This window comes from Protomyctophum bolini (genome assembly GCF_963924005.1).
Source record: "Protomyctophum bolini genome assembly, chromosome: 3".
Taxonomy (NCBI): domain Eukaryota; kingdom Metazoa; phylum Chordata; class Actinopteri; order Myctophiformes; family Myctophidae; genus Protomyctophum; species Protomyctophum bolini.
Genome location: NC_137864.1, coordinates 30,041,089 through 30,065,639, shown reverse-complemented (window position 1 = coordinate 30,065,639; position 24,551 = coordinate 30,041,089). Strand labels below are relative to the sequence as shown.

General features: G+C 39.8%; 3 protein-coding genes across 4 annotated transcripts; 2 read left to right on the top strand and 1 right to left on the bottom strand.

The window, feature by feature from the left end:
- Positions 1-1,174: 1,174 nt before the first annotated feature.
- Positions 1,175-7,172, top strand: fgf8b (fibroblast growth factor 8b). Of its 2 annotated transcripts, none has more exons than XM_080759267.1 (5): positions 1,175-1,800; positions 1,895-1,931; positions 2,726-2,858; positions 5,496-5,602; positions 6,189-7,172. In XM_080759267.1, the coding sequence occupies exons 1-5, from the start codon at positions 1,742-1,744 to the stop codon at positions 6,495-6,497; spliced, it is 645 nt and encodes a 214-aa protein (XP_080615393.1). In that variant the 5' UTR covers positions 1,175-1,741; the 3' UTR covers positions 6,498-7,172. The 2 variants fall into 2 exon arrangements, with proteins under 2 accessions (XP_080615393.1, XP_080615392.1); XM_080759266.1 differs by having other exon boundaries at positions 2,675-2,858.
- A 2,593-nt stretch (positions 7,173-9,765) lies between these two features.
- Positions 9,766-15,448, bottom strand: dpcd (deleted in primary ciliary dyskinesia homolog (mouse)). The gene is made up of 6 exons (XM_080759323.1): positions 15,374-15,448; positions 14,691-14,771; positions 12,593-12,717; positions 12,365-12,498; positions 11,717-11,819; positions 9,766-10,421 (listed from the first exon to the last, which is right to left on the bottom strand). The coding sequence occupies exons 1-6, from the start codon at positions 15,435-15,437 to the stop codon at positions 10,317-10,319; spliced, it is 612 nt and encodes a 203-aa protein (XP_080615449.1). The 5' UTR covers positions 15,438-15,448; the 3' UTR covers positions 9,766-10,316.
- Positions 15,449-15,953: 505 nt separating this feature from the next.
- On the top strand, positions 15,954-20,231 carry LOC308313502 (coiled-coil domain-containing protein 86-like). The gene is made up of 4 exons (XM_080760654.1): positions 15,954-16,684; positions 18,011-18,140; positions 18,244-18,318; positions 18,728-20,231. Exons 1-4 carry the CDS (start codon positions 16,116-16,118, stop codon positions 18,890-18,892), a joined length of 939 nt encoding a protein of 312 aa, XP_080616780.1. The 5' UTR covers positions 15,954-16,115; the 3' UTR covers positions 18,893-20,231.
- The last annotated feature ends 4,320 nt before the right edge of the window (positions 20,232-24,551 follow it).

Here is a 24,551-nt window from a genome sequence, read left to right as displayed (position 1 = left end):
AAGCAAGCAAAGACTGAAACGTTATGGAAGCGAGAATCAAATGAGTGGGAGACCATTTCTATCCAAGGCAAAAAGCTTAGATGTTATGTGAAAACCATTCTGTGACATGCGTTCACATGGTATACATATTACCTACATGTGTATGATAAAAAAGTACATCAAGGTCGGTCCTGTGGGGCCACCAAACTACCTCTAACCTGCAGTAAGGGAATACGCTAATGTAACTGTAGATTTTCTTAAGTACATGCCAGGGAATTTTTTCCATGTGGACATTTTGTTGGTTATAAAACTAAGGTAGCCTACAATGTGATTTTCTAAAAATGGACATTGAGGAATTTCAAAGCATTCATGTAACTTTGATGAAGGTAAAACCGGGTTTTCAAACATTTTCACCTCACAAAACCTCAAACTGACTTTCATTATAGGCCATATGGATTCAGATATGAAAATATGTTTTGGCTTAAATTAAATCTTAATGTCATAATCATATATGAGTAATTATATTACTGTTAGAAACGTCACTCATGTAATAATTTGGCTGGGACCCCCTGGAACCCCAAGGACCCTTAATTGGTGCTGCTTGAAGAAATGTTGATGTTTTGTTGTTCTTAGAATGTTTAGAATTTCATTCATTTTTTTGTATCTTTTGTCCTCTGTGTATTTGTGTGCTATCTTATTTTCTATATCCATTTTGTGTATACTCTATCTTTGCATCTATGTTTGTTGTTTCTGGACGGGGGTGGGGGGTGCATAACACTGTTTTGACTGAACTGACTGAAGGAATAAAAACAAAGTAAACACACAAAGAATGTCATTCATTGCATCCTATATATGACTCCATGATAGGGGTCTACTTTTAAGGTCACCCTACAATATTCATATTAATCATCAGCATTGGCTTAACTGCTGACAGTTCAGTTGTCAGGTGTGTGCGTGTGTGTGCCAGTTCAAATCAATCAAGCTGCATTCCTTTTCTACTGTAGGCTATTTCGAATTGGCTCTGGTATGGACGCCCCGCCCTATTTCACCGAGGACATTAAAGTATTTAAATGTAGAGGGAGGGAGACGCGGTGAATCTGGAGTTAAAGGCAACCACAAGAAAATGCACGTGTAGGAGGAGAGGGGTGGTATATAGGAGTCCCGATATTCTGGCACTTCAGCGTTAATACGCATAGACACATTATTCTTGTCAATTTCCCAGAAAACAAATAAAGTCGTGCCGGCTGTAAATTCATTCAAAAACAATTCGACACGTTTCGTGTTCATTCATTTTTTTTTTTACATAACTGACTGCGGTGCGCATGTAAAACGCTGATGCGTTTTTAGATCCATGCGTAAAGCCTTCTATCCACCGCTTGCCTTGCCACTGTGACCGTGACACAAAGTGGATGTATTTGATATCAGCCGACGTTAATCAAGACAAAGGTTTCCATGAGGATGATTGACAAGAGAGGGATTTGATGGAGGTTGTGGAACTAGAACAACGTCGTTGGATGACGGCGCGTCCTTCTCTCTGATCGGATTTTCATCTTTTGCGGGATTATCTCCGCTTTAAAACCTTCCGGACTTGTTTTGTAAATTTGCTATCAATGAGTATACCGGCAGGAAGAGACAGTTTGGACCTCTCAATTAATTGGTTTCGATCTGTAATAGGAGGACATACAAACTGAGTTGAAATCCCATCGGGATCAGGACTTATATTATTTCCAAGAGTCTCCAGCACTGAATCAGTGGAGTATTCATGACGCGATATTTGATTTATTTCACGATGAGGATAAGAACATCCAGATTAGGTTATTTGTAAGTAAGGATAGCTCGGTTAGTGAATCATTGCCGGCGATGTAAATTCTGGATTACATAAATACGTTTTCTCATTAATTTGTTCTTCTTGCAGGTTACTTCAATTCATGACGCTTTGCTTTTACGCACAGGTAACGCACATCTCCGCACACGTTTTACAAAGCAATAAATCCTGCATAATTAGAGTTTCATTACTCCTTAAAAATAAGTCCCTTCATTAACTAAATAACACTTAACAGGTCATTTGCCTGCGCGCTCAAATGACTTAATCCGTTTGTACATCTGCAATAGGGTGCAATAATGTAGCCTGCAAAAAAACACACTTTATGCAAGGCAATGGCAATTGGCAACAATTCAAACATCTTGAAAAGAGGTAAGCCCCGGCTAAAAGGTAATTGTTAAAACATATGTGGATGGCGTATGGCTGAATTGAAGAAAAAAAGAAAAAGAGCCGTAAAGGGATGTAGTCCGGGGAGACAAGGTGAAAGAGCAGCCGTGGTAAAAACAACCTATCAGAGGGGTGTCATCCTCCATGCAGCATCTCTCAGAACACGGCTGTACCCTGTCCATTCAACCTCGTCCGATAACAGTGCTTGCCTTAATTAATAAATAATACAAATCTGGAAAATAGAAATAAAATAATAACATTGTGGGCCTATAAACCAATATGTCTATCTATTAGGCCTAATGTTTTATTTTTTGGCTATTCCCCGAAAAAACTTGTGGATAGCAACCTGAGTCGCCCTGGACTCATGTATTTGGCTGACCTCAGAGATAATATTTGGTTGTTATATGAATATAAAAGTCAAGTTTAAATGACAGCGTTCACGGGGTTTGTCATTTAACATAGGCGTGTTTTCTCTTGTCTGAACAGAACACTGTGCAGTCATCCCCCCCTAATTTTAAGCAACATGTAACCGAACAGAGCCGGTTGTCGGACAGGATGAGCCGGAGGTTGACCAGAACCTATCAACTGTACAGCCGAACCAGCGGGAAACACGTCCAGGTTCTTGGCAACAAGAGAATCAATGCCAACGGCGACGACGGGGCAGTGCATGGTAAGGTTAAAGTGAGAACAACTACTGACGTCACGGTCAACGGCGTCGGTTTAATTATATAGAATTGACAAATAACTTAGTCGACCACAGAACATTAATTCCGTTAAAGTATATAGGCCGCCTAGGCAAAATAAGACCACGTGGCGCCGATTCTATATACAATTGCCTTCCGTATAGTTCTCACACTTTAAAGATTTTTCAAAAATGTTCAAAAATAGCAAATGTAGCCTATACCTATACTTAGGCTTTATGTGAGCTTGTAGATCTGCTATAATAGTGAATGCTATAAAATCTAAAATTACACTGATGCTTTCCCGGTTTTAGTGGGTTTTAAGTAGCATAAGCTAGGGGTGAATCAAGCTTTGATGAACACAGTCCATGAAGAAGAAAAAAGAAAAAGGAGAAGAGGAAAAAAGAAATAAAGAAAAAAAGAAATATGGAAAACCCATTTTAGTCATTCAACTTTTGCCTCTTCAACAAGCTCTGAGTGGCTTCATCTCTGAAGTTCCTATAAGGTTATAGACTACAATATTTCTGTCATTTTAATTGTTGCTGCAGGCAAATATAGGACCAAGATAAACAATTATGAGCAATGCACATTGACCCTATTATTTCACCATAAAATATTATTTTAACCATTTGGACCGAGCAATGCTTTTCAGACTATATGCTAGCCTATAGTCTTACTTAATTAATCAATTAACTAATTGCAGCTAATCAAGTGGACCGATCAATCAAACAATGAAAATTGTGCTGAGTGCAGTCTACAGTTAATAGGCCTATAGGCAGGTCCTAAGATGTTAAATTATAGTTTCAAATATTTATTATGAAGATTATAAATAAAACCTTATAATGGAAATTATAAATGACACTGGCATTTAAAAACAAATTAGGCCTATTAGATATAGTTGGTATTAGCGTAAATATAAATGTTTCCAAAAAGGTATAGCATAACTTATGTAGGCTATATTGTAAATATTGTTGTGAACCCATGAAGCTCCAGCTATAATGTGCAGTGCATGGTGTTTAGCATATGGACACCTGTTAAGTTGGACATATATTCTTCTTCTTTCAGGGAAAACGTGTCTTAAATTTAAAGGGAGCAAGTTCCTGTCACCAAAGTATTTTGGTGTGTCTATAGCCATCTTTCCACCACAGTTACCATCCATCCATCCATCTACTTCTCTATGCCTGCTGCCTGCATTTTTGGAGGGTCCTTTTATGAGGAATTTTCATTGCTTTACAACTCAATGTATGACTCAATTTATACGGAGAGGTGAAGTCAGCATCTTCACTTTATCCCGTTTCCTCTAGTCTTCTCTTCTGTGCTCTTTTGTCTATCTCTCTGCTGCCTAGACATGCATGTACACACTACACACAGGCATGTATACACGCACGCACGCACGCACGCACGCACGCACGCACGCACGCACGCACGCACGCACGCACGCACGCACACACACACACACACACACACACACACACACACACACACACACACACACACACACACACACACTGAGCAAGCAAGCATAGACAACATTGCTGAGTGGGTGTCACACTTGTAGCAGGCCCAAACCTGACCACTGCTCAGTGCTTGTGGCTGTGTCTCTGACCACAGTATTCTCACTCTCTGCTTTATTCCCTAAGCATTTATAGCCTTTCAGTGACAATAGCCACTGTGCAAATCCCCTTTGCTTGATGTTACAGTGGTAGTCATTGAACAACTTACCCCTTCATGCATTTAACCTGCATAATATTCTTATTAGCCTATTTCTTTAGGAGTAAGTTGTATATCATCACACAAAACCACAGTCTCTTAAAAATATATTTAACAGACCACTCCCCCTGTAGCTTTTAGTGGCCGAATAGGGTGGCAAATATGACTTTTCTAAAGCTCTGCATGGGATTGGTTAAAAAAGACCAGCAGTAGTTCAGCAAGCATGCAGTAAAACTGCATATCAAAATGTGTTTTGACCTAGGCTACCCGACCCGTACCCAGTGCTTCACATCTGTGTCAGTCCTGGAAGCTCTGTTAGTCCTTGTGATTGTGTGATTGTGTCAAATCATACAGTCAAGACAATGGACATTTTCCCTAGGTGTGCACAGTAAATAATTTCTGCTTCAATTTTGAGCAGTGCACATGCACCACTCCCAATGACTGGCCGTGTGTGTCTCTATGTCTCTATGTCTGTCTGAGTGTCTGTCTGTCTGTCCGTTTGGGGTATGAACAGCTGCAATACCGATTGAGTTTCAGCCTTAAGGGACATTCACACTGAGCACTATAACTATAACAGTAAAATATTACTATATAACAATACAACTACAATTTTTTATCTGTTGCAAATGTTACTTCATTTGCACAAGAATTCTGCTTGATTTTATTAACCATGTACATTTGATATTTCTTGCACTATTATTTATATTTGACATTGTGCCTTCTTGTTATCTAAAATAGTTTTCCATGTTTCTGTGTTCTCTATTTGTTATCCTTTCCTTGAAATGGCAAAGTGTTGGGACCATGTACATTTCTAGTCTAGGGTACAAACCTACTCTATCTTATACTGTAATATAATATCTTACGATGTGCATTAGTCCTGCGTTATGTAATTAGTTCTATGCTTCATTTTTGCACAGCCAAACTGGAGGTGGAGACAGACTCCTTTGGGAGCCGTATTCGCATCAAAGGGGTGAAGACAGGATACTATATATGTATGAACAAGAAAGGAAAGCTTATTGGCAAGGTAATAGAGTTAACAACTTTAACCCTATATACTTCATTGATCGGAGTCCCCCCAGAGACCCTTATTTTTCCCTTTACACCAAAGCTCTTCACCAAAACAAGACCATAACCATCCATTGCAATGTAAAATGTTATGAGTTATATGAATTCATGCCATTATGTAATCATGGCACTGTTTGAGTCTTCTATTTTATCGTTCTTCAATTACAGTAAATACAACCCTGTGGATAGTGTGGGGCTACAGTGTGGGGCCACATTTGACCATTATTATTCAAATATATATGTGTCTCTCTTCTGTTCTGAACTGTAGCACTTAATTTTGAATTGATTGAAGCCATAATACATTTGAGTATGATATTATACTGAACTGTGCTCTTTTAAGGTTTAATAGGGAACTAAAAGGAACGGAAAGGAAAGGAATTTAGCCAGAAACATTTTTTTAATAAGCATTTGTTCACCTGCACTTAATCTAATGCATACTTCCAAAATCCAAAATTTGTCATTTGCCTTTGAAAAAGTACTCGTTTTACTCTCATCTTATTCTTATAATGGCAGCTAGCTTCTCTGTCCTTCTCTTCTCGTCACAGCGGAAAGGACGGGGCAAAGACTGCATCTTCACAGAGATTGTCCTGGAAAACAACTATACAGCACTGCAGAACGCCAAGTATGAGGGCTGGTACATGGCCTTCACCCGCAAGGGCCGTCCGCGCAAGGCCTCTAGGACCAAGCAGCACCAGAGAGAGGCCCACTTTATGAAGCGCTTGCCCAGGGGACACCTGCTGAGTGACAGGAGACCGGCGTTTGATGTCCTTCCTCTACCCGTCCCTATCCATCCGTTTAGAAACACTGGTCGGAGGACTAAGCATTCCAGTCACCAGCGCTCAGGAAGCCACTGAGAACCCAGATCTCTCAAGAGAAACAGAGGAAGGGGGGCAAAACAACCAACGAGGAGGACCCCACAGGGGAGAATGTGGGAATGTTCCCAATGAAATTAAACTACTTTCCCCCATCCAGTTGAACACGACCCACCTCTACACTTTGTGCGCCATTTTACAAACTCTCGTCAGTAAAACCTTGTTACTGTATATTGTATCTAATTTTGAGAATCTAATATGCTATATTACATAATACAATATAGTATATTAGATTATATTAATGTTTAATATTTCAATATTAAACATTGAGTATCCTAATATGGTAGCTATTGTTCCTGTCAGACAGAATCATTTAAATCAGGGAATGATTTAAGTGTTGAAGATCTCAACGAGATTGGAATTAATACATTTATGGCTAGATGGATGGACACTTGGGGATTAGAGGTTAGCCAACCTGGCAGTAAAGAATGTTATGACAGAAAATGGTTGCACACAATCATAGACATGGCAGCTATCTTTGGGTACTTTCCAGCATCTACAATAATGAGTCTCAGTAGACACTATACAGCTATTTCCTACCTTTAGGAGGCCATTTTCGTGCATTGTTTTTTGCCTTTTCTACATATATGAATATATTTTTACTGTAAAAATTGTAAATGACTTTAAATGATGGATATATTTATTGTAGAGTGTATATTAAAACCACTAAATAATGAATTAACAAGATGTTAATTGCAGGTTTTCTCTTGTTTAGCTAGTTTTGGAGATGCATGGTGAGAGCTAGTGGACAATGTTGGTTATTTGTGTGTGTGTGTGTGTGTGTGTGTGTGTGTGTGTGTGTGTGTGTGTGTGTGTGTGTCTGTGTGTGTGTGTGTGTGTGTGTGTGTGTGTGTGTGTGTGTGTGTGTGTGTGTGTGTGTGTGTGTGTGTGTTTCCCCTGTCTTCTCCTTGAAGCTTGGAGACCCAGATAACTGAGGGGCAATATCTGTGACAGGCTACCGAATTCAATGTGCTCAGCAAGTGAGACTTGGGCCTGAATGGCCTGGGCTATGTATTAAAAGCGGTGAGGTCAGCCCACCATTTTGGCCCAAACAAAGGTTACCACCATGTAGTTGCATTTCTCACGATCGCACACCGTAACCCTCTGATCAAATGGGGCCTTTGTGAGACCTCATATAAAAGGGCATGTTATACAATAGTGGGTTCGAATAATAACACAAGGAGGGGTCAGCTATCAAAAAGAAGGCAGTCACACAGGGAGGGGTAGAGGGACTAGGGGTGGAGGGAAGGATGGGATGGGCGAGGGAGCTTGGGTATGAGGAGGAGAGAGAGGGGTTGAGGGAGTTGAGTTGGGGGTGGGGGTGGGATGTGTGTGCAGAAAAAGCAAACCAGGGTCTGTGTGGCAAAATGTGGCATCGACTGAAAGAGAGGGGGGAACGGCTGGGAAGAGGCATTCGGGAATAAAAGGGAGGCAGAAAAGAAACTCTCTCTCTTCCCAGAAGCAGTTGAGCATGACCATCAGAGGCCAAACGACAGGGGAGGAAGAAGACCCTGAACAGAGACTGGGCCACTCCAACAATGCATGAACTGGATGTCCAATTTGTTAGTTGTTGTTTGCTGCCGTTTGAGTGCTCTGCATCTGTGAGAAATGTGTGTTGACATGCACCCAGTGGTTAGAAATTGTTGAGTAGTAGACTAAAACAAACTACAACTGAAGCACATCCTAAAAATGAATGTACGCTGGTTGAGTTTCAGAAGTGTATTGTGTATAGAGCCTACCCTAATGTGCTTTTGTATTTAGATTAAATTGATAAAATAAAATAAAAATCGATCGATACAAAAATGAATAAAGACAAATTGGAACCAATTAAAAACCATCGCACGAACTTGGAAAACAAAATAGAAACTAACCAATTTAAAAAATGTTTTATTATAGTGCTGTTCCTTCCATCTGGAAGTGCACAGAGCACAAAAGTCAGTGACCTGTGGTTTTGTCTTTGCCTTTTGCACTTGCTGTCTGGGTTTGGCCCTGTGGCAAAAAAAACAAAAAAAAGCAAGGAATCACAAGGTTGGAACAATCTATATTTAAATGTCATTGTTTCTTTAAAACAGCATTGTTCCCTTTTTATCCTCCATCTAAATATGTCTGATGGGAACCTATTTTTTAAACCTGGTTAAGAAGTAGATAAATACTCCACTGTATTAGATGAAGCGATACATTGCAATTTCTATGATGTATTTTAATGTTGACAAACCTTTATTTACCCAACTAAGAGTTGACTTGAGAAATCCTGATTTGATATTCTGGGCTATTATCACTGACAAACATGGGATTTTCCTGTTCTGTTGGACTGTTGAAGTCCATTCAAAATGAAGACATGGAACAGTTACGCCTCTATCTGCTTAATCTAACCTGGGTGTCTATGAGGTTCCTAAGTCACTTACTGTAATAGGGCCAACACTGGGGTTCATTAGACCATTTAGACCTGAGGCCGATTCTAAAAATGCCTTCTAAATCCTGACCCAAGTTTTCTGAAAAATTATACAAATGTATATATTTGTACATAATAGCAACAACTACCACAAAATGGGTTCCCATCTTGAAAGGTAATTTAAAAAATCACACTTGTGTGAAGTGAGGGGCAACCACTGTTTTTATATTGACGTCTCACATCGTCAATGTTTAACTGCTGCTCTAAACAAACTAATTAAAAACCCCATAGACTTGGCTGCCATATGACGTAATTCTCAAAAACCATGCATTGGAGGGGATAGCGTCCCTCAAAAAAATATAATATATTATTATATAATATAATAATAAAAAAGGTGGTTCCCATCCTAAATGGGTTTGGTTTTTAGAGAAGCTACACAGTGAAATCCTGAGTGTTCATTTAACTACCTTCAACCTGGTGTCCCTATTTTGGGACGGACCCCTACAAATGAACACTGAGGACTTTACTGTGCAGCTAAATTGACCGTTTTCAGCCATGGCTTTCAGGGTGGCCTTGTTACATGTGAGAAACATAAGGCTATTCAGTTAATACAAATGGGATATGCCTGTAACGGTGACCCCGTAGCTAGCGGGGACGAGGCATTGTGTGTTTTGAGTGTTTTACAAGGACATCAAGGAGGAAAAGAGGTTGGAAGGTCGGGGTGAGGGTATTATATGACTCCCCTTCACATTGCTGACTTCAGTGGGTGGAGGGTAAAGTACAATGAGATTAATTAAAAATGAATTCAGTTTTATTGTGAATACTTTTACAGTTAAATACAAATGACATGGTCAAATATGGCATTGGCAATGCAAAGTACAGAAAGAATGCGTTGTTTTTTCTAACAATTAACATTTCAAACATTCATGTCGGAACAAATTACAGTGCTCTTGCTCCAGTTCATCAAGTCAGTAAACAACCTCATTAGTAAAATACGAGAGCCATTACATACACAGGCACTGAGCGGAGGAATTCAAGATACCATAACATGAACATAGAACAAGAAGATAAAGATATAAACAGATCAGACCTCAAACTGTGTTTTATAGCTCTGCTTTGAATGCACCATGTGTCATTCGCTTCAACCCACACTGATCTACAAACCAAAGAGCAGCAACTGTATGAGTAATTAAACGGTGGGGGAAAAAAACTTAACAAAATAACTTCTGTGTTTCTCTCCTATCCTCCAAAAATGGACCACCAATCTGGTAGTATATATTATAGGTACATTTCTGAGTGAATCTCTTTTGTTCATACAAAAATATAAAACCAAGTGAGAACCCTAACATTTTAAAACACTGGCTGATATTTGCAATTTGTAGGGCAGACTAGAAGAACTTGAGGATTCTTCACTGAGTTTTGCAGTCGACATCACCATCACTGTTCCCTTTCAGTTTCTTTAGCTCCTTCAGTAGCTCATGCTCAAGGGTTAAGATTTCCTTTGGTTTCTTGTACTGAGAGAGAGAGAGAAAGAGCGAGAGAAACAAAAAGGTAATGACTTCTGCAGCCAGTCTCTTTCTCCCTGATGCACATCCCTTACTGTATTAACACACTGAAACAAGAAATCAAATATCACACAGAGACCAATTATGATAGCCCAACACTACATAACGTCAATCTTATCTGCCAGATACCCGATATTTTTTCCAGCTGTCTAGCTTATATAGTTCTTAAATGCTCCTTGTATTCAAGAATTTCAGACAGCATTTCATCAGTCATGTTGCAGGTCCCTTGGTGTGATCCATGGTCAGGCAATGCCCTCTTGTTTGTTTATTGTATTACTACACATTATGATACGGTTGATGATGCTGCGTTTGGTCGTGTAAATAATGTAAACTATTTTCACATTTTAATTTTTCCTTTTTTTCTTTCTATTTGTTTATCTTATCTATCTTGCCTGTCCATGAATACGTACTCTGCTGTTGTCGTTTGTGCTTGTATTTTAAGTTCTCTGTTTTATGTTTGTAAAAAATCTAAAATAAAGTACTGATCACAAAAAAAAAAGAATTTCAGACAGCACAATATTCATAATGTGCACGCAATCTAAATGTGTGACACACCTATGTTAATTCATACTCCCTGCATTTGTTCAGATGCCTGGTACCTGACAGACAGTGACATTCGCAGAATGGGAAATGACCCTCATGTCATTGTGCTTTGAAGACAGTAGTGGTGTGGAGTAGATCGAGACAGGAAAGAGAGGGCATGTTAAGTGCAAAGATGACATGCAAAACAGATCATATCTCAAATTCTGACCAATGAGGGAACACGATTCAAACCTGTGATGTTGCGAGTAGGTCTGTGCTCCAAATAGTTGCACAACCAGAACATCCCACGATATACATTTTAACACCAGATATTTCATGAACAACAAAGTCTTCATGGGTTTTGGATGTGTATAAACATCAACTTTCATCACTTAAGTCATTTTAAGTTATTCATGAGTCGTGCAGCATAAGATGGTGTATTTATATTCACAGATATCAATTGAAATGACACTCCAAAGTAAAACTTTGACTGCAATGCTCGAGGACTTTGACAGGGCAGGACATTGTGTGGAGTTTTTAAGGCATTTTAGGTTGGAGCTTAGAGCTGATCCTTGCTACACTGTGTGCAAGCTTTCTTTTTCCAAATGTTGCTATATTTAATTTAATATTGAATCACTAATGCATTTTTCTCCCATCAAATAACGTGTTATCTGTAACACCCAGCATCTATCCGGTTAATTTTATAGTTGGCCAGGACTTACACTGATGATTAGAGTGTTATTAGCATGAGTGAAGCTGAGGGCAGAACAGTCCAGTGGCAGCTGACTTCGGTCTAGGTCAGGAACAGTGAACTTCTTATAATACCTGGAAAGACACAGAGGATGTGAGGATTCCTTCAAGATAAAACAAAGATCAATGTATTGCCAACAGTGCCATCTATAGGAGAGACACAAATACTGTAAGCAACAGGTGAGCATCTAGCAAAAGAGAAAAAAGTTTCCATGCACATTTACTATACAAATGGAGAATTAGAAGTTCACTATTACCGTACTTTACTACTTGCTTCTGTTCATCATTTACCAAAAAAGGGAAACAGTATTACTATTAATTGATTGCCCGAGTCCCATAGTGGGAGTCCTGCTCTGGTTTTGGTGAAATGTTAAGTAGTTCCGGTCAATTTGTGGGGGGCACAGGGGCCATGCAGTAAAAGTAAATTAATCCACAAAACTAACGTCATTTGTATTGTTGACCTATTTCTAAAATATTAGTGCAACTTTCGTTCATTTTTGACCCCTCCATCACATCATGTGTTTTGTGTCCATATCACTACGCCCAAAAAATAGTTCCATGTGATAGAGGGGTCAAAGTCTGAACCTTAAACCAGGTTCGTCAGGCACAATCACATTTACTTTTTGTTTGAGGTCTTTATGATGCAGCATCTTTCAGCAGGCTCCACAGAAACATTGAAGACTTCTTTAGGATAGGGAAGATTCCGGATTCTCCACTGAAAACTGGTATTTGTGTCTTTACGCGAGAATGTAGGCTGCAGAGATGTGAGGCAAATATAGCACATTCTGTAGACACATGATCAACCTCTATCTCAAGAAAATGTTAATATAATAGCTAAAAGAACATACATTAGCAAAGTTCTCCTTGATCCCATCAGATTCCAAAGAGGCAACAGTGGCTGTGTGAGGCTCCCCGACCTCTGTCTGCCATTGGCCCTGAGCTCCCAGTGAGCTTTTAGACTTCCACTTTCTCACTGAAAAAGTGTGAAACATGAGGTATATGACATATTCAATTAAATTCAACTTGGCTGTAAATGCACTGTACACAAGTGTACTTACTACTTAGCGTCATGTTTGTTCTACATGCAGCATAAATTACGACCATAAATCTCAACCCTGAATTTTGAAGCTATATTGAGCTTTTATTTTACTTAGGTTGAAGATGCGTCAACAGTGCACAGTAGTTAATTCTAGACAAGACAAGATATATCTAAACAAAAACCTGAATCATGAATGTGTTTCCCATAGGCCTACGTTGTTGAATGAAAATTACATCGTCACAATTGCTATACATTAGCTATACATTTTTGGAGTGGATATGTGTTCAGATGGCTGTCAGATAGTCAGACTATGCTGCATTGCAGGTCTGAGATATAAAACATTTGCGTACACAAGCTGAGAAACAGACGTGATATTTGATTTGCACCGTACGCCCAAGTCAAAGTGACGATAGAATGATATACATCCCTAAAGTTACAGTGATCTTGGTGTACGGTTTTATAAATGAGGGCCATAGTCTCATCTCCATGCAATTTTTTTCGTTTGTTTAATAGACCAAGGTTTCGACCCAGAGATCTTCATCAAGGCACAACCCAATATCATAATAAGCCCATATCTTCTTAATTTATCCGAAACCCAAACCGTTCAAATACTGAAATATGAACAATAGTAGTATAACGTGTATAATGCAGAGTAAATCGATATTTACTCATTCTGTGGATTAAAATATCGAAATGTGTACAGGCAGTACAGATACAAGAACAGAGTGTACACACCAATAATTACGCATTTGACGTTTTGACCTACATGCTCTTCATCAGAGCAGTTTGATTATTGGGAGCTCAATGGTGTGTGGACTCACTGATTTGTTTCATATTCTATGTCCTTTGTCTGGCACCTGCGTTTTCGTTGTGCATGGGTATGCTTTTTGAGTGGTGCAGCCATAGGGTGCAGCTAACCTCGCCTCACCAGGCTTTCCACCACCTCGGAGGAAAGCCTGGTCTCTGTTTCAAAAGTCTCAGTCTGTATGATCCGGTCGGGAGTGGATGATATCGTTACGTCATGTAAAGTCAGGAACAATGAATGAATTAATGAATAGTTTATTTCGATCTTTCAGAGGGAGACAATCAAACGGAACTTCGTTTTCCCTCAAACCGGAAGAATAACAATAAAAGCTCTCGTAGCCTGTAGCTTTTATTGAGAGAAATCAGTTTGAGGGAAAAGGAAGTTGCCGCCCCGTTGTTCCTGCCTGTCGACTACAAAACAATACTACAACATGACGTAACGATATCATCCGCTCCCGACAGGATCATATACCCTAAATGAAATGGTGCCCAGGCTAGGGTGCAGCCACATTGCAGCAATGTCTGTCCCTATGTCTGTATGTATGTCCCTATGTATGGTTAGGGTACCAACAGGTGACAAAGTGGTGCTGTTGAGCTTCACACTGTACACAGCTGCATGATGGGAAGCAGAGTTTTTAGTGTTTGGGAAGCTGAGAGCTGACAACCAGTAGTCAGACAACCAATACCATCAGACAACCAATACAAATATAAAGTACAAATATAAGGTACAGTACAGTGACAGTACAGTAGAGGGACCCCCTGGGGACTCCCACATGGCAACTAACATTTCTCGACCATTTCGGACTTGAGGCGGCACGCCGGAACCGGGCCGCCACCCTGAGTGCGTTCCTGTGGGTCTGGATGTTCCGGGGGCCCCCTGGGGACCACCACACGGTAACTCTGTCATTTCTTGACCGTTTCGGACGCTGGGCGGGTCGCCGGAACTGGCCCGGCCCCCTTCCTGGGTGTCTAGATGTTCCGGGGACCCCCACACAACAATAAAAAGTATAGTTGCACCACTCAGTTCACACAGGTGTGATTTTTCAGTAACAGATACAAACCCATAAGCATAAACAAAGACATTATCCTCCACTTCAGCTTACCGATGAGCTCATCTGTTTGTAGATCATACTCCTCTGCCATTTCTTTCCCATCCGTAAAGAGATAGTGGACCTTCCTTTTCCCTTGATAAACATTAGAAAGACTCTACATGATTATAGATGAACCGTCAAGACAAGACAAATAAAGGCATGAATGTGTTTATTTTAAACACAGAGCACAGGAGCACAACAATAAAAATAGCATGCCAACTACAGAGCTTATATTTCATAATTTGGCATACTTAGCCGAGCCACGTTGAATATATTGTATGTATTGCATGTCTTGTTGATGATTAATATTGAATAAAAAGGACCACAATGGAAACAATAACCAGGGCTTTTTTGACTGTACTGCCATACTGTTAACAAACTTGTTAATAAAGTAGTCAATATCTCCTGTTTCCATAGCAGTTCAGTAGTTGCAGAGGCTTAGTTGATTGATACCCCTGGTTTTCAGGCTGCCAGGCAGGAAGTTCAACCAGGGGATTGATTACAGACAGGTGCACGGTTAGACTGGGTTGGGAATTTCCGAATTTGGGATTTTGGGTAGCCGTAGCCCATGGACCTCTCCACCCGTTCATACTGTAGCTGTAATGTAACGTTGCGACGTTTATGTGCAACCAGCAAATATAAGCTTTCAAAGAGTTATTTCTACTTAAACAAGTAGATACATTTGTTGCACTCACCATCTTGTATCAAAGCTGTTTTCTTTGATGATTTAAGAAGATCAGTCCAGCATTGCACAGCCATGTTGCTAACTTGCTGTTGTAATGTAAAGCGACACTTCCTGAAACACTACGTAGCCAAGGTAACGGCATTCATTATTATTATTATTTTTTAAGGCTTTATTATATATTATACATTATGTATACGTTATACATATACAAGTAATTGTGGTTATATTTATATAGGTTAAATGGTTAAAAAAAGTTTAGTTTTTAACTAACGGAGAAAAAAACATAGGGGGGGGGGGGGCGTTCCGGCGTTGACCAGTGTTGCCAGATTATGTAAGAGAAACAAGCAACCAGTGAAAACAAGCCCAAAAGAAGCGAGCACTTCGACTTACATGTTTGAAAATAGCAGATCGACGAAAAAAAATGAAAGAAAATGTAACCCTGGTTTAAACAACATTAGGAAACAAGCCCAAAAAACCGCAACACGCAACTAAAATATTTACAAGCTACTTTACAGAAAACAAGCTCAAAGTCGCTTATAATAAGCTAACATGGCAACATTAGCGTTGACCCGGAAGTGAAACGATGAATCGACAAACGCACAGTCCCCAGTGCCACTGCCACACGTGTGAGTTTTGTGGAATGTAATGGTTGTCTGTTGAGTTTGGTACTTTGGTCGTCTTCATATTTATCTGTCATTGCGCGTGATTTACCGTTCCGTTTACAACAACACGTCCTACTTGAATTAGACATCATGTCGGCCGAGGAAGAAGTTTTGTTGAATGGAAACACTGCGTCCTCCGGAGCTGCACAACAAGAGGCCGAGACTATTATCATAGAGCCAGACTCTCCGCCGCCGGTGGTCACACGGCGGACCCGGAGCGGACGGGTGGTCCGGACCCCGTCTGCTCTCCTCGACTCTCAGACGGTGAAGACCCCGGCCCGGCGGGCCAGGAGGTCTACGGTCAAGGAGTTGCCAGAACCAGAGGAAAAAACAGACGTGGAAGGCGATAAGTGCGTGGTTCCGGCCGTGGAAAACAACGAGCCTACAGAGCCAAATAAGTCGATACCGAGCACAGAGTCCAACTCAATCGAGGTACCGTTATGTCCAGAACCCGCTGAAAGCACAGACGAACCTAATGAAAACAAGAGAGGGACTGTTCGATCTCCTTCTACACCGATGGAAACGCCACCCGCATGTCCGGATAAAACCACAGCCAAGAAGAGGAGGCATTCAGAGTCCGAGGCGAAACATCAGAACCCGGTTATTCCGCTGGGGAAACCCAAGTCCGGACGGGTGTGGAAGGACCGCAATAAACAAAGGTGAGCTAACTTGGTCAGGTCAGAGCCTTAGATATAGACAGTTACGCAAACTGCGTTCACTTCATGGGGCCAGTCTAGCCCTTTCGGGACCTTTTTTGAATTTTGTACGGCGGTAGTAGTACCCTAGGGCAGGGGTTCCCAAACTTTTTTAGACCAGGTACCCCTTTTGGGGTAGATATTTTTCCAGGTACCCCCTCATCCTCGCAACACGGATAACAAATAAATGTATACGTCTAAATGTAGACGTTTAAATGTAGACGTCTAAATGTAGACGTCTAAATGTATACAGACGTCTAAATGTAGACGTCTAAATGTGTACGTCTAAATGTAGACGCTAAATGTGTACGTCTAAATGTAGACGTCTAAATGTAGACGTCTAAATGTGTACGTCTTCTCTTATGGGGGTCCCTGGCATATATTTTCAAATGGGGGTCCACGGGCTAAGTAGTGTCAATTTGGGGGTCCTTGACATGAAAAAGTTTGGGAACCACTGCTTTAAACACTTTAGCACTTTATGAACATGAACAAAATAGATGGGTCCCCCCTGGAACTCCCTCAGGTACCCCTGGGGACCCCACTTTGGGAACCACTGCCCTAGGGTAGCCTGGTAGAACCACTCCCCCTGCTGGACAACATGCCGCAATCTGGCGGAGTCAGGTTAACCCTAGGGTCCCTGATCAGTTATTCCACTCTCCATAGGACGCAGATTTACATACTTTCATTTAATTTGAGTGTTGGTGAGATGTTTCAAAGATGCATAACACAGTATAGGAGACAACGGAAACGTATGCGACAGAGTGTTGGGGACCGCATGTAATTCCGACATGCGTCCATGTCTGCTCCCGTGCTTGCGGTTATGGTTAGGTTAGGGTTTGAGTAGCCCCGCAAGCAGAACCCAAATGTAGTAAAGTTTCTGACACTTTGATTACTTTACACATTGGGTCCTGTTTCACGCTGGGCTGCCGCCAGTTACGCACACACAAATACAATGTAAACACGCAAGGAGAAGTCGATCGGCGCGGTTTTACGCCATTTTTACCTGTGTTGGTTTACGAATGTGTGAACTATAAGTACCTTACATACCATACCGACACATCTCCTGTGTCGCGGAAGCCGTTAAGTATTTTTAATCCATGATTGATTAAAAATGTCGCTTCTTCCTACCTTGTTTATTGACACCTCATTGTACCGCCTATCTGGCTAGCTAGTTTCTTTCCATAGACCTTCAAGAGAAAATGTGTTCGCCTCAACTGAAAGAAATGCCACCACCACCATAGAGCTGTGCTGTTTGGCCAGACTAAATGTTTTTTAATTTAAATTTAACAGGTTCTCTGCAATGGTTCAAGATAAGCCACTGCGTACTTCTTGGGAGAAAAAGATGGCAGCAAAACGAGATAAAGACTTGGTGAAAAAGTTTTCTCTGCAGCTTAAAGAAGACAAAGCCAGAGAGAAGGAGGTAGGATGTACAGAATGCATACATGCGTATGCTAAACATTTCTTGCCTTTCAACATGCAATCACATGTGGTGTTTGCTCATTCTGTATTTCCTACCACTGTAGGACAAGAGGAAAAGGCGCGAGGATAACTTGAAACGTCGTGCTGCGAATGAACGCAAATCAGAGATTGTGCAAGTGGTAAGTCAACACTCTGTATAAAACACAGAAAAGCACCTAAGCCTAGCCACTGCCATAATATTATATCACAATATAATGTTTGATCATTGACCTAAAAGGTGTTATACTGTATATCAACAAGGATAGTATGATTAAAAAAAAGGTTAGGCCTATGTATTTTTCAGAAATTACTGGACATGTGGAAAACCTTAGTTAAACATGCAGAGTGACTCAATACTTTACCTGGGTTACATCATCTTCTGATACTTGAATGTCTTCAAATGAAATAATAATCCTGTGCCATGTAGTGTTTTGTTTCATTAGCACGACCGTGACAAAATCTTCTGCCTTTTATTTGTGGTTTCTCTTTCACTCATTCAATGTTTGTCGTACTTTTGACTGCATGATGTATTATTTATTTTAATCTCAGATCCAGAATACAACGAAGATTAAGAGGATGAAGAAGAAGCAGCTGAGAAAAATTGAGAAGAGGGACACACTGGCTCTGTTACAGAAATCACAGCCTAAAATGGCAAAAGCCAAACCAGAGGGGAGACCGAGCAAAAGCCAAACAAAAGAGATCGTCGTTGTCTAAGAACAAAATGTCTTACAGTTGTATGACAGCAAGTAACTTACTCTCAGTGTCTCTCCCTCTACTCCTCAATACAGTTAGTTACTTTATTGACACAAATGTATGAAACATTGGGTCCAAACAATAATCTAAAACCCATGAATAAAAACTTTAAAAAGGCACAATTCATTAAAATAAACAATACACGACACAAAGTCCCTTAACAACAGCAACAGGAGCTTTCTATTGCTCCAAAAGTGACAGGCAGGCATGTAGCATACGCAAAGTTCCTCTGTTGTGCACACAGTGAGCTCAAATCAAATTTCCAATTTGTCCTTGTTTCACGCTAATGTCTTGTGTGAGGGGACACCAGTATGTGCTGTTCGTTTTGCATTTCAGTCACACTGGCTACGTTTACATGGACAGTTAAATCTCCTTTTCATTCAGAATAAAAGTTAAATCCTATTAAAAGTTCTCACGTAAACACCTACAAAAACTTAAATCGGAATGAAAATGGTCAATCTGATTTAAACTTAGATCTGATGTAACTGACCGGTTTATTCCATTTTTAAATCCTATTGAAACAATTGTGGACTCATGTAAACACTCATTCGGATTGAAGTTCATTCTGGTCTTTCTGTGCATGCTTGTTTCCATGTAATTGGTATGGCTACATTATGCTCTTGTTTTGCGATTAATTATATTAAGAAATTATATTAGAAACCTCATAGGCTTACAGGATAAATCAAATATAAAGTAATACGGCATAAAAGTGTTTTTCTATTATTATTATTTTGTTTTACTGAAATGTAGTGTAGTAAAAGTAAAACAATTGGAAAGTAAAGTAGAAATACCTCAAAATTGTACTTTAGTAAAGTAAATGTACTTTCCACCACTGGACAACATATCCGCCCGCCCCCTATCCAATCAGAAGCCTTCCCAGCCCCAAACCTGATGTGGAACGAAATAATGGGATTTAAAAGTATTGTCATTCGGAATGACCTTTCCCATGTAAACACGCAGCAAAAAACATTACTTCTGAATTAATTCATTCTGAAGTTTTCATTCTGAATGAAAAAGCCCTCATGTAACCGCAGCCAATGACAAATGCGCTGCTCAGGTGCATTTCTACATGCAGTCTATGGGCGAACAACCAAAACCGTGTAAAGGTGAGGTTATCCTCAAATACTCAATGTAAGGTGTACTGCTGGTGCTGGTATAGAGTACACAAACATGGTTTAACTGAATGCTTACTGTACACCGAACTTGAATAAAAGTGCAAAAGACATGCATATCCCCTATCTACCAGGCAGGCTGTTGGTTTTCTATGTGAGAAAAATAAATAAAATCAGTACAACTCCCATTTTGCAGATCTTTATTTTGATGTTTTCTCAAGTCTTCCTCAGATGTCTGAGGAAGGATGTCTTGAGTTGTTTTTCTTTAATCAGGATTTATGTTGCATTGAATTAGACATTTTATAGTTAATCTGTTGTGGTTCCTTCAGTTTGTATCTGACAGCTACAGTACAGCTATCTCCCAGATAAAGTTCAAAAATAAAAATACATATGTCTGGTAGGTGCTTTTTATAACCGATGGGCTGAAGACATGATCTTTATATCTCACTCAGAGATATTCATGTGGCATACGGGTATACACACATCAAATGGTTCAAAAATACTGTAGGCTAGGAATGACATGCTCATGTTGAATTTGCTCTTTTATATATTATCATCTTAACCTGTTTTTAGACTGTGCATTTTGATTCATGGTCAGTCACATAACCCGAACACAACACTTCAGAAACAACCACTGAAACTAATTGCTAAAATATGGTAGATGGGAGCACAAACACTCATACAAACATTTGTATGATAGTTTGACCAGAGTGCTGTGAGTGGAGAGCTTCCCATGTTCTTTTCAGTTTAGTATTTTCCATCTGTACTGCTTCCAACTGCTAAGTTTGTCATTCTCACAGTGCAAATAGACATTTTGGCTTATTGGCAATGCTAGAGGAAATAAGCTTTACATTTATTTTTGTTAAATTACACATAGGGCATAGGCTACACATTCAGAAAAGATTCTTTAAGTGGGCCAATGGCTCCTTTTAACAATTGTTGTAAACCGCACATGTGCCCACAGGAGTGCTGTCCAACCATCGCTCACCCGCCTACTGTTTGTTTTGGTTGTTTGCCGGCCTGATTGGGCTGATTACTGACTGATAGTCGGCCAAGTGCAGACCAGGTTTAGGCCACGGAGACGATGGGAAGAATGATGTCAAAGCATAGAGATGAATGCAGAAGCTTGTTGAGGGGCTAGCCTCCTATATCCAGCTTTTGGTGTCTGTCCACAAACTTTGTCCTACACAAACATTAAATTCCCATTGACAACAGGGATAATTTTACGTCAAAGCAAATAGACATAGTGTCTATTTTACGTCATGATGATTTAGACCAGGTTTAGGCCACGGTTACAGCGCCCCTCATTTCAAATGGGTGTGAAACTCGATTTAGTATTTTGATATTTGATATTCATTTTAGCTCCCGTCCCATTCCTATACAGGCCCCTTGTAACTTAAAACTCCAGATAAAATGAATATCAAATATCTAAATACTGAATCGAGCACGGTCTGGGGTGTTCACATAAGCCTGAATAGATGATGAAATTCAAATGACCAAAAGTTTTTGAATATAAATAAATACTACATTGGGTTGGTTACGACAAACGGATTAGTATTTCTGGATCATAGTTATCATACATAGATCATAGTAGAATAACCATGAATGGTTGTACACCCCGCAGAAACTCCCTGTCCGAGGTGACGGCCGGCCTGCCTCCGAGAGCGCCTCCATCGCTACATCATCAGGCAAATCTCACACAGCCAAGCTCTACATGGACCCCAACGCTCTGTGCTTCGCCAGGATAGCTCAGCCCGTCAGCCATCTTACTCCGGCCACAGCCCTGAGCATGGATCCAAGGGAATCTGTTCGAAGCCCCTGCATCTCCCACTATACCACAGGCGCCATGCGAGGTGGGTAACACTAATGACAGAGCAATTATTGATGCCAGCGATGAAAATCTTTATTTTGCACTCTTGTTTCGTTTTTGAGGGCCTTCTATATCCAGCTTTTTGTGTCTGTCCACAAACTTTGTCCTACACAAATATTAAATTCCCATTGACAATGAATGGAGAATTTTACGTCATAGTCTGAACAAATATACATACAGGGCTCTATTTTTGTCCATGCTAAACCCCTTATCCCTTTTTAATCAAATGAACATGTACATATTGCAAACTGTTAAAGTATCCAATAAACCAAATCAATCCCCACAACTCAGAATGTTTCTATAATAAAACTGAGGGAATTGTATCACCTGAGGCTGAGACTTTTATCAGCAGCTTCGGGATATTGGAATTATACAATCCTGCCCTCTTGTGGTCATGACATCAAAGGGCAGGACTATAATAAACCACAAATGAGCCTAATTGTCTCATGCCGCTCAATGTCCCAAAAGGGCAGTGAGTGAGGCTTGATTGATCATGTTCTTATTGATTCTGTGTGTAGTGCCATCATTAGTTTTGACCCTAAAAGCTTCTCTAATTGTGTTGGTGTTGTAATGCATAAATCAAATGACCCTGGCCTTATTACTTGCCTTATAGTCCAGCTGCAATGGCTTTTCTGTGACCTTTATTGTGAAAGTCTATTCATTTGTCTTGTCTTCTATGTCTTCTATCATTGTCTACCTAAAACACTAGGTTAGTAGTCTGACGTACTTTGATTTATCCTTGGTCTGCATACATGATTGGTAAAATCCATGGCGCTGACCATGGTCCTGAAATAGTCTATTAGTAGTTGTGCTCATAGATAGATGATCATACCTGTAGGCCTACATGACCTCTTTCTAAAAACAAGCATTTTTGTTGGATGAGCCATTCAGCTGATACACCTAGCTTTCAAACCACTTGCATTATTTATGTACTGTAATATGGTTTTGGCATGCACAACTGATGTGGACGATAGACATAGGCAAATGTAAAACAAGTAGAGGATAATTTTAGGTTTTATTTTTGGATTGTGGTGGAACTTGAACAAAGTCAAACGGACACCTATTTGCTGCTTTTGCAATTGCCAACATAATAGTACCAGTATCGGAAGTGGAAATGTGGTATTACCCATTGCTAATATAAAATGTAAACACTGGCTACTGTACAAAGCATATATTCTGTCTGTTAACCCGGTCTTACCTGGTACAACATTCCTATACACAAATTAAAACAACTTGGATCAAGGCTACTTCTAATGACATCCAAGACACAAATGCATGTGCAATGATTCAGAATACTTTGTAACTCCAAATATGAGAGCATTGTTTGCTATGAACAAGCTTTTCACATCAGCAGATGTATAAAACTCACACCCAAGTTCTAACTTCTAATTTATTTTCTGACTGACACAATATATATTCTTTGTTACAGAAATATAAACAAATTTGCTTTGAAGCTGAATGGGAATGCAAGCACAAGTTGGTACATAAAACCAGTGGTCGCAAGTATATAAGCTATTAATTGATCCATTTCTGAATGGAGATCAGAGCATTGAGCAGAATAGAAACAGACACCTTCTGCAAACCTGGGTTGCACTCTCCATGTATGCTTTTTCCTTATATGACATTCCTCATACTGTAAATACTGTAAGGGCCGATTCATACTCCTATTTTACCGATGTTTCGGCGCTGTAGTGCCGAAATGATTTCGGCTCGTCAGAAATTTTCAGTAGCACCGAAGAGCCGACTTTAGGACTGTACCCGCCCCCCGAACTTCAAATGATAGGAGTATGAATCGGCCCTTAGTGTGGTGCAAGGAATGAAAGGCAGTTTTAGAATAATTCACACATTATACTATTTTAGTTTCTTTCACCCATGTTTGTACAGTGGTCTTTATGGGGCCCTTAGAATTCAGTTGTGTGTTTTTATCTTACTATAACCAATGATATAGAATGTATCTCCATATTTGGGAACAGTTTTTACTTTTTATTTATTATTTATATATTATTTATTATATTTATTATTTTTTTTTTACTAGTGGAAAAAAGTACAATTTACACAGTCAATACGCATATTGACTGACTCACTTGAATGAGGGGCATGTTTTCCCAATGTTTCCAGCTCCCTCACATTGTACTCTGACATTGTGTGTTCTTCAGAATATAAGGTCTCAAGCAATGTCCTGAACTAGCACATCATATTATTTGAAACGAATACATGATAGACAGTACAACATCCTCCTCACACAGTATGTCACGCATCATAACTTGAGTGAATGAATATTGACTGGGCACCAGTGCACTGATCTAGAGAATTACGCTTATAACAGCAATGACTGTATATGTGCATTGTACACTGTCTATAATTATGAGATTCTATGGAAAGTTTCCAAGATGCATAATACTTCACCTCGACACATTGTGAGCTTGTAGATTGGCTATTTTCAAATGGCCGAAATTCATATAGGGTTGAAGTGGTTAATGTATGTTTTGTAATAATAATCTAAATCTACAAAGCAACTAGTAACTAAAGTTAAATAATTGTACTGGAGTAAGTACAATATTCGCTTCTCAGATGTAGTGGAATAGAAGTAAAAGTACTGGAAATTAGAAATACTTACTGTAAGTAAAGTAAAAAATAC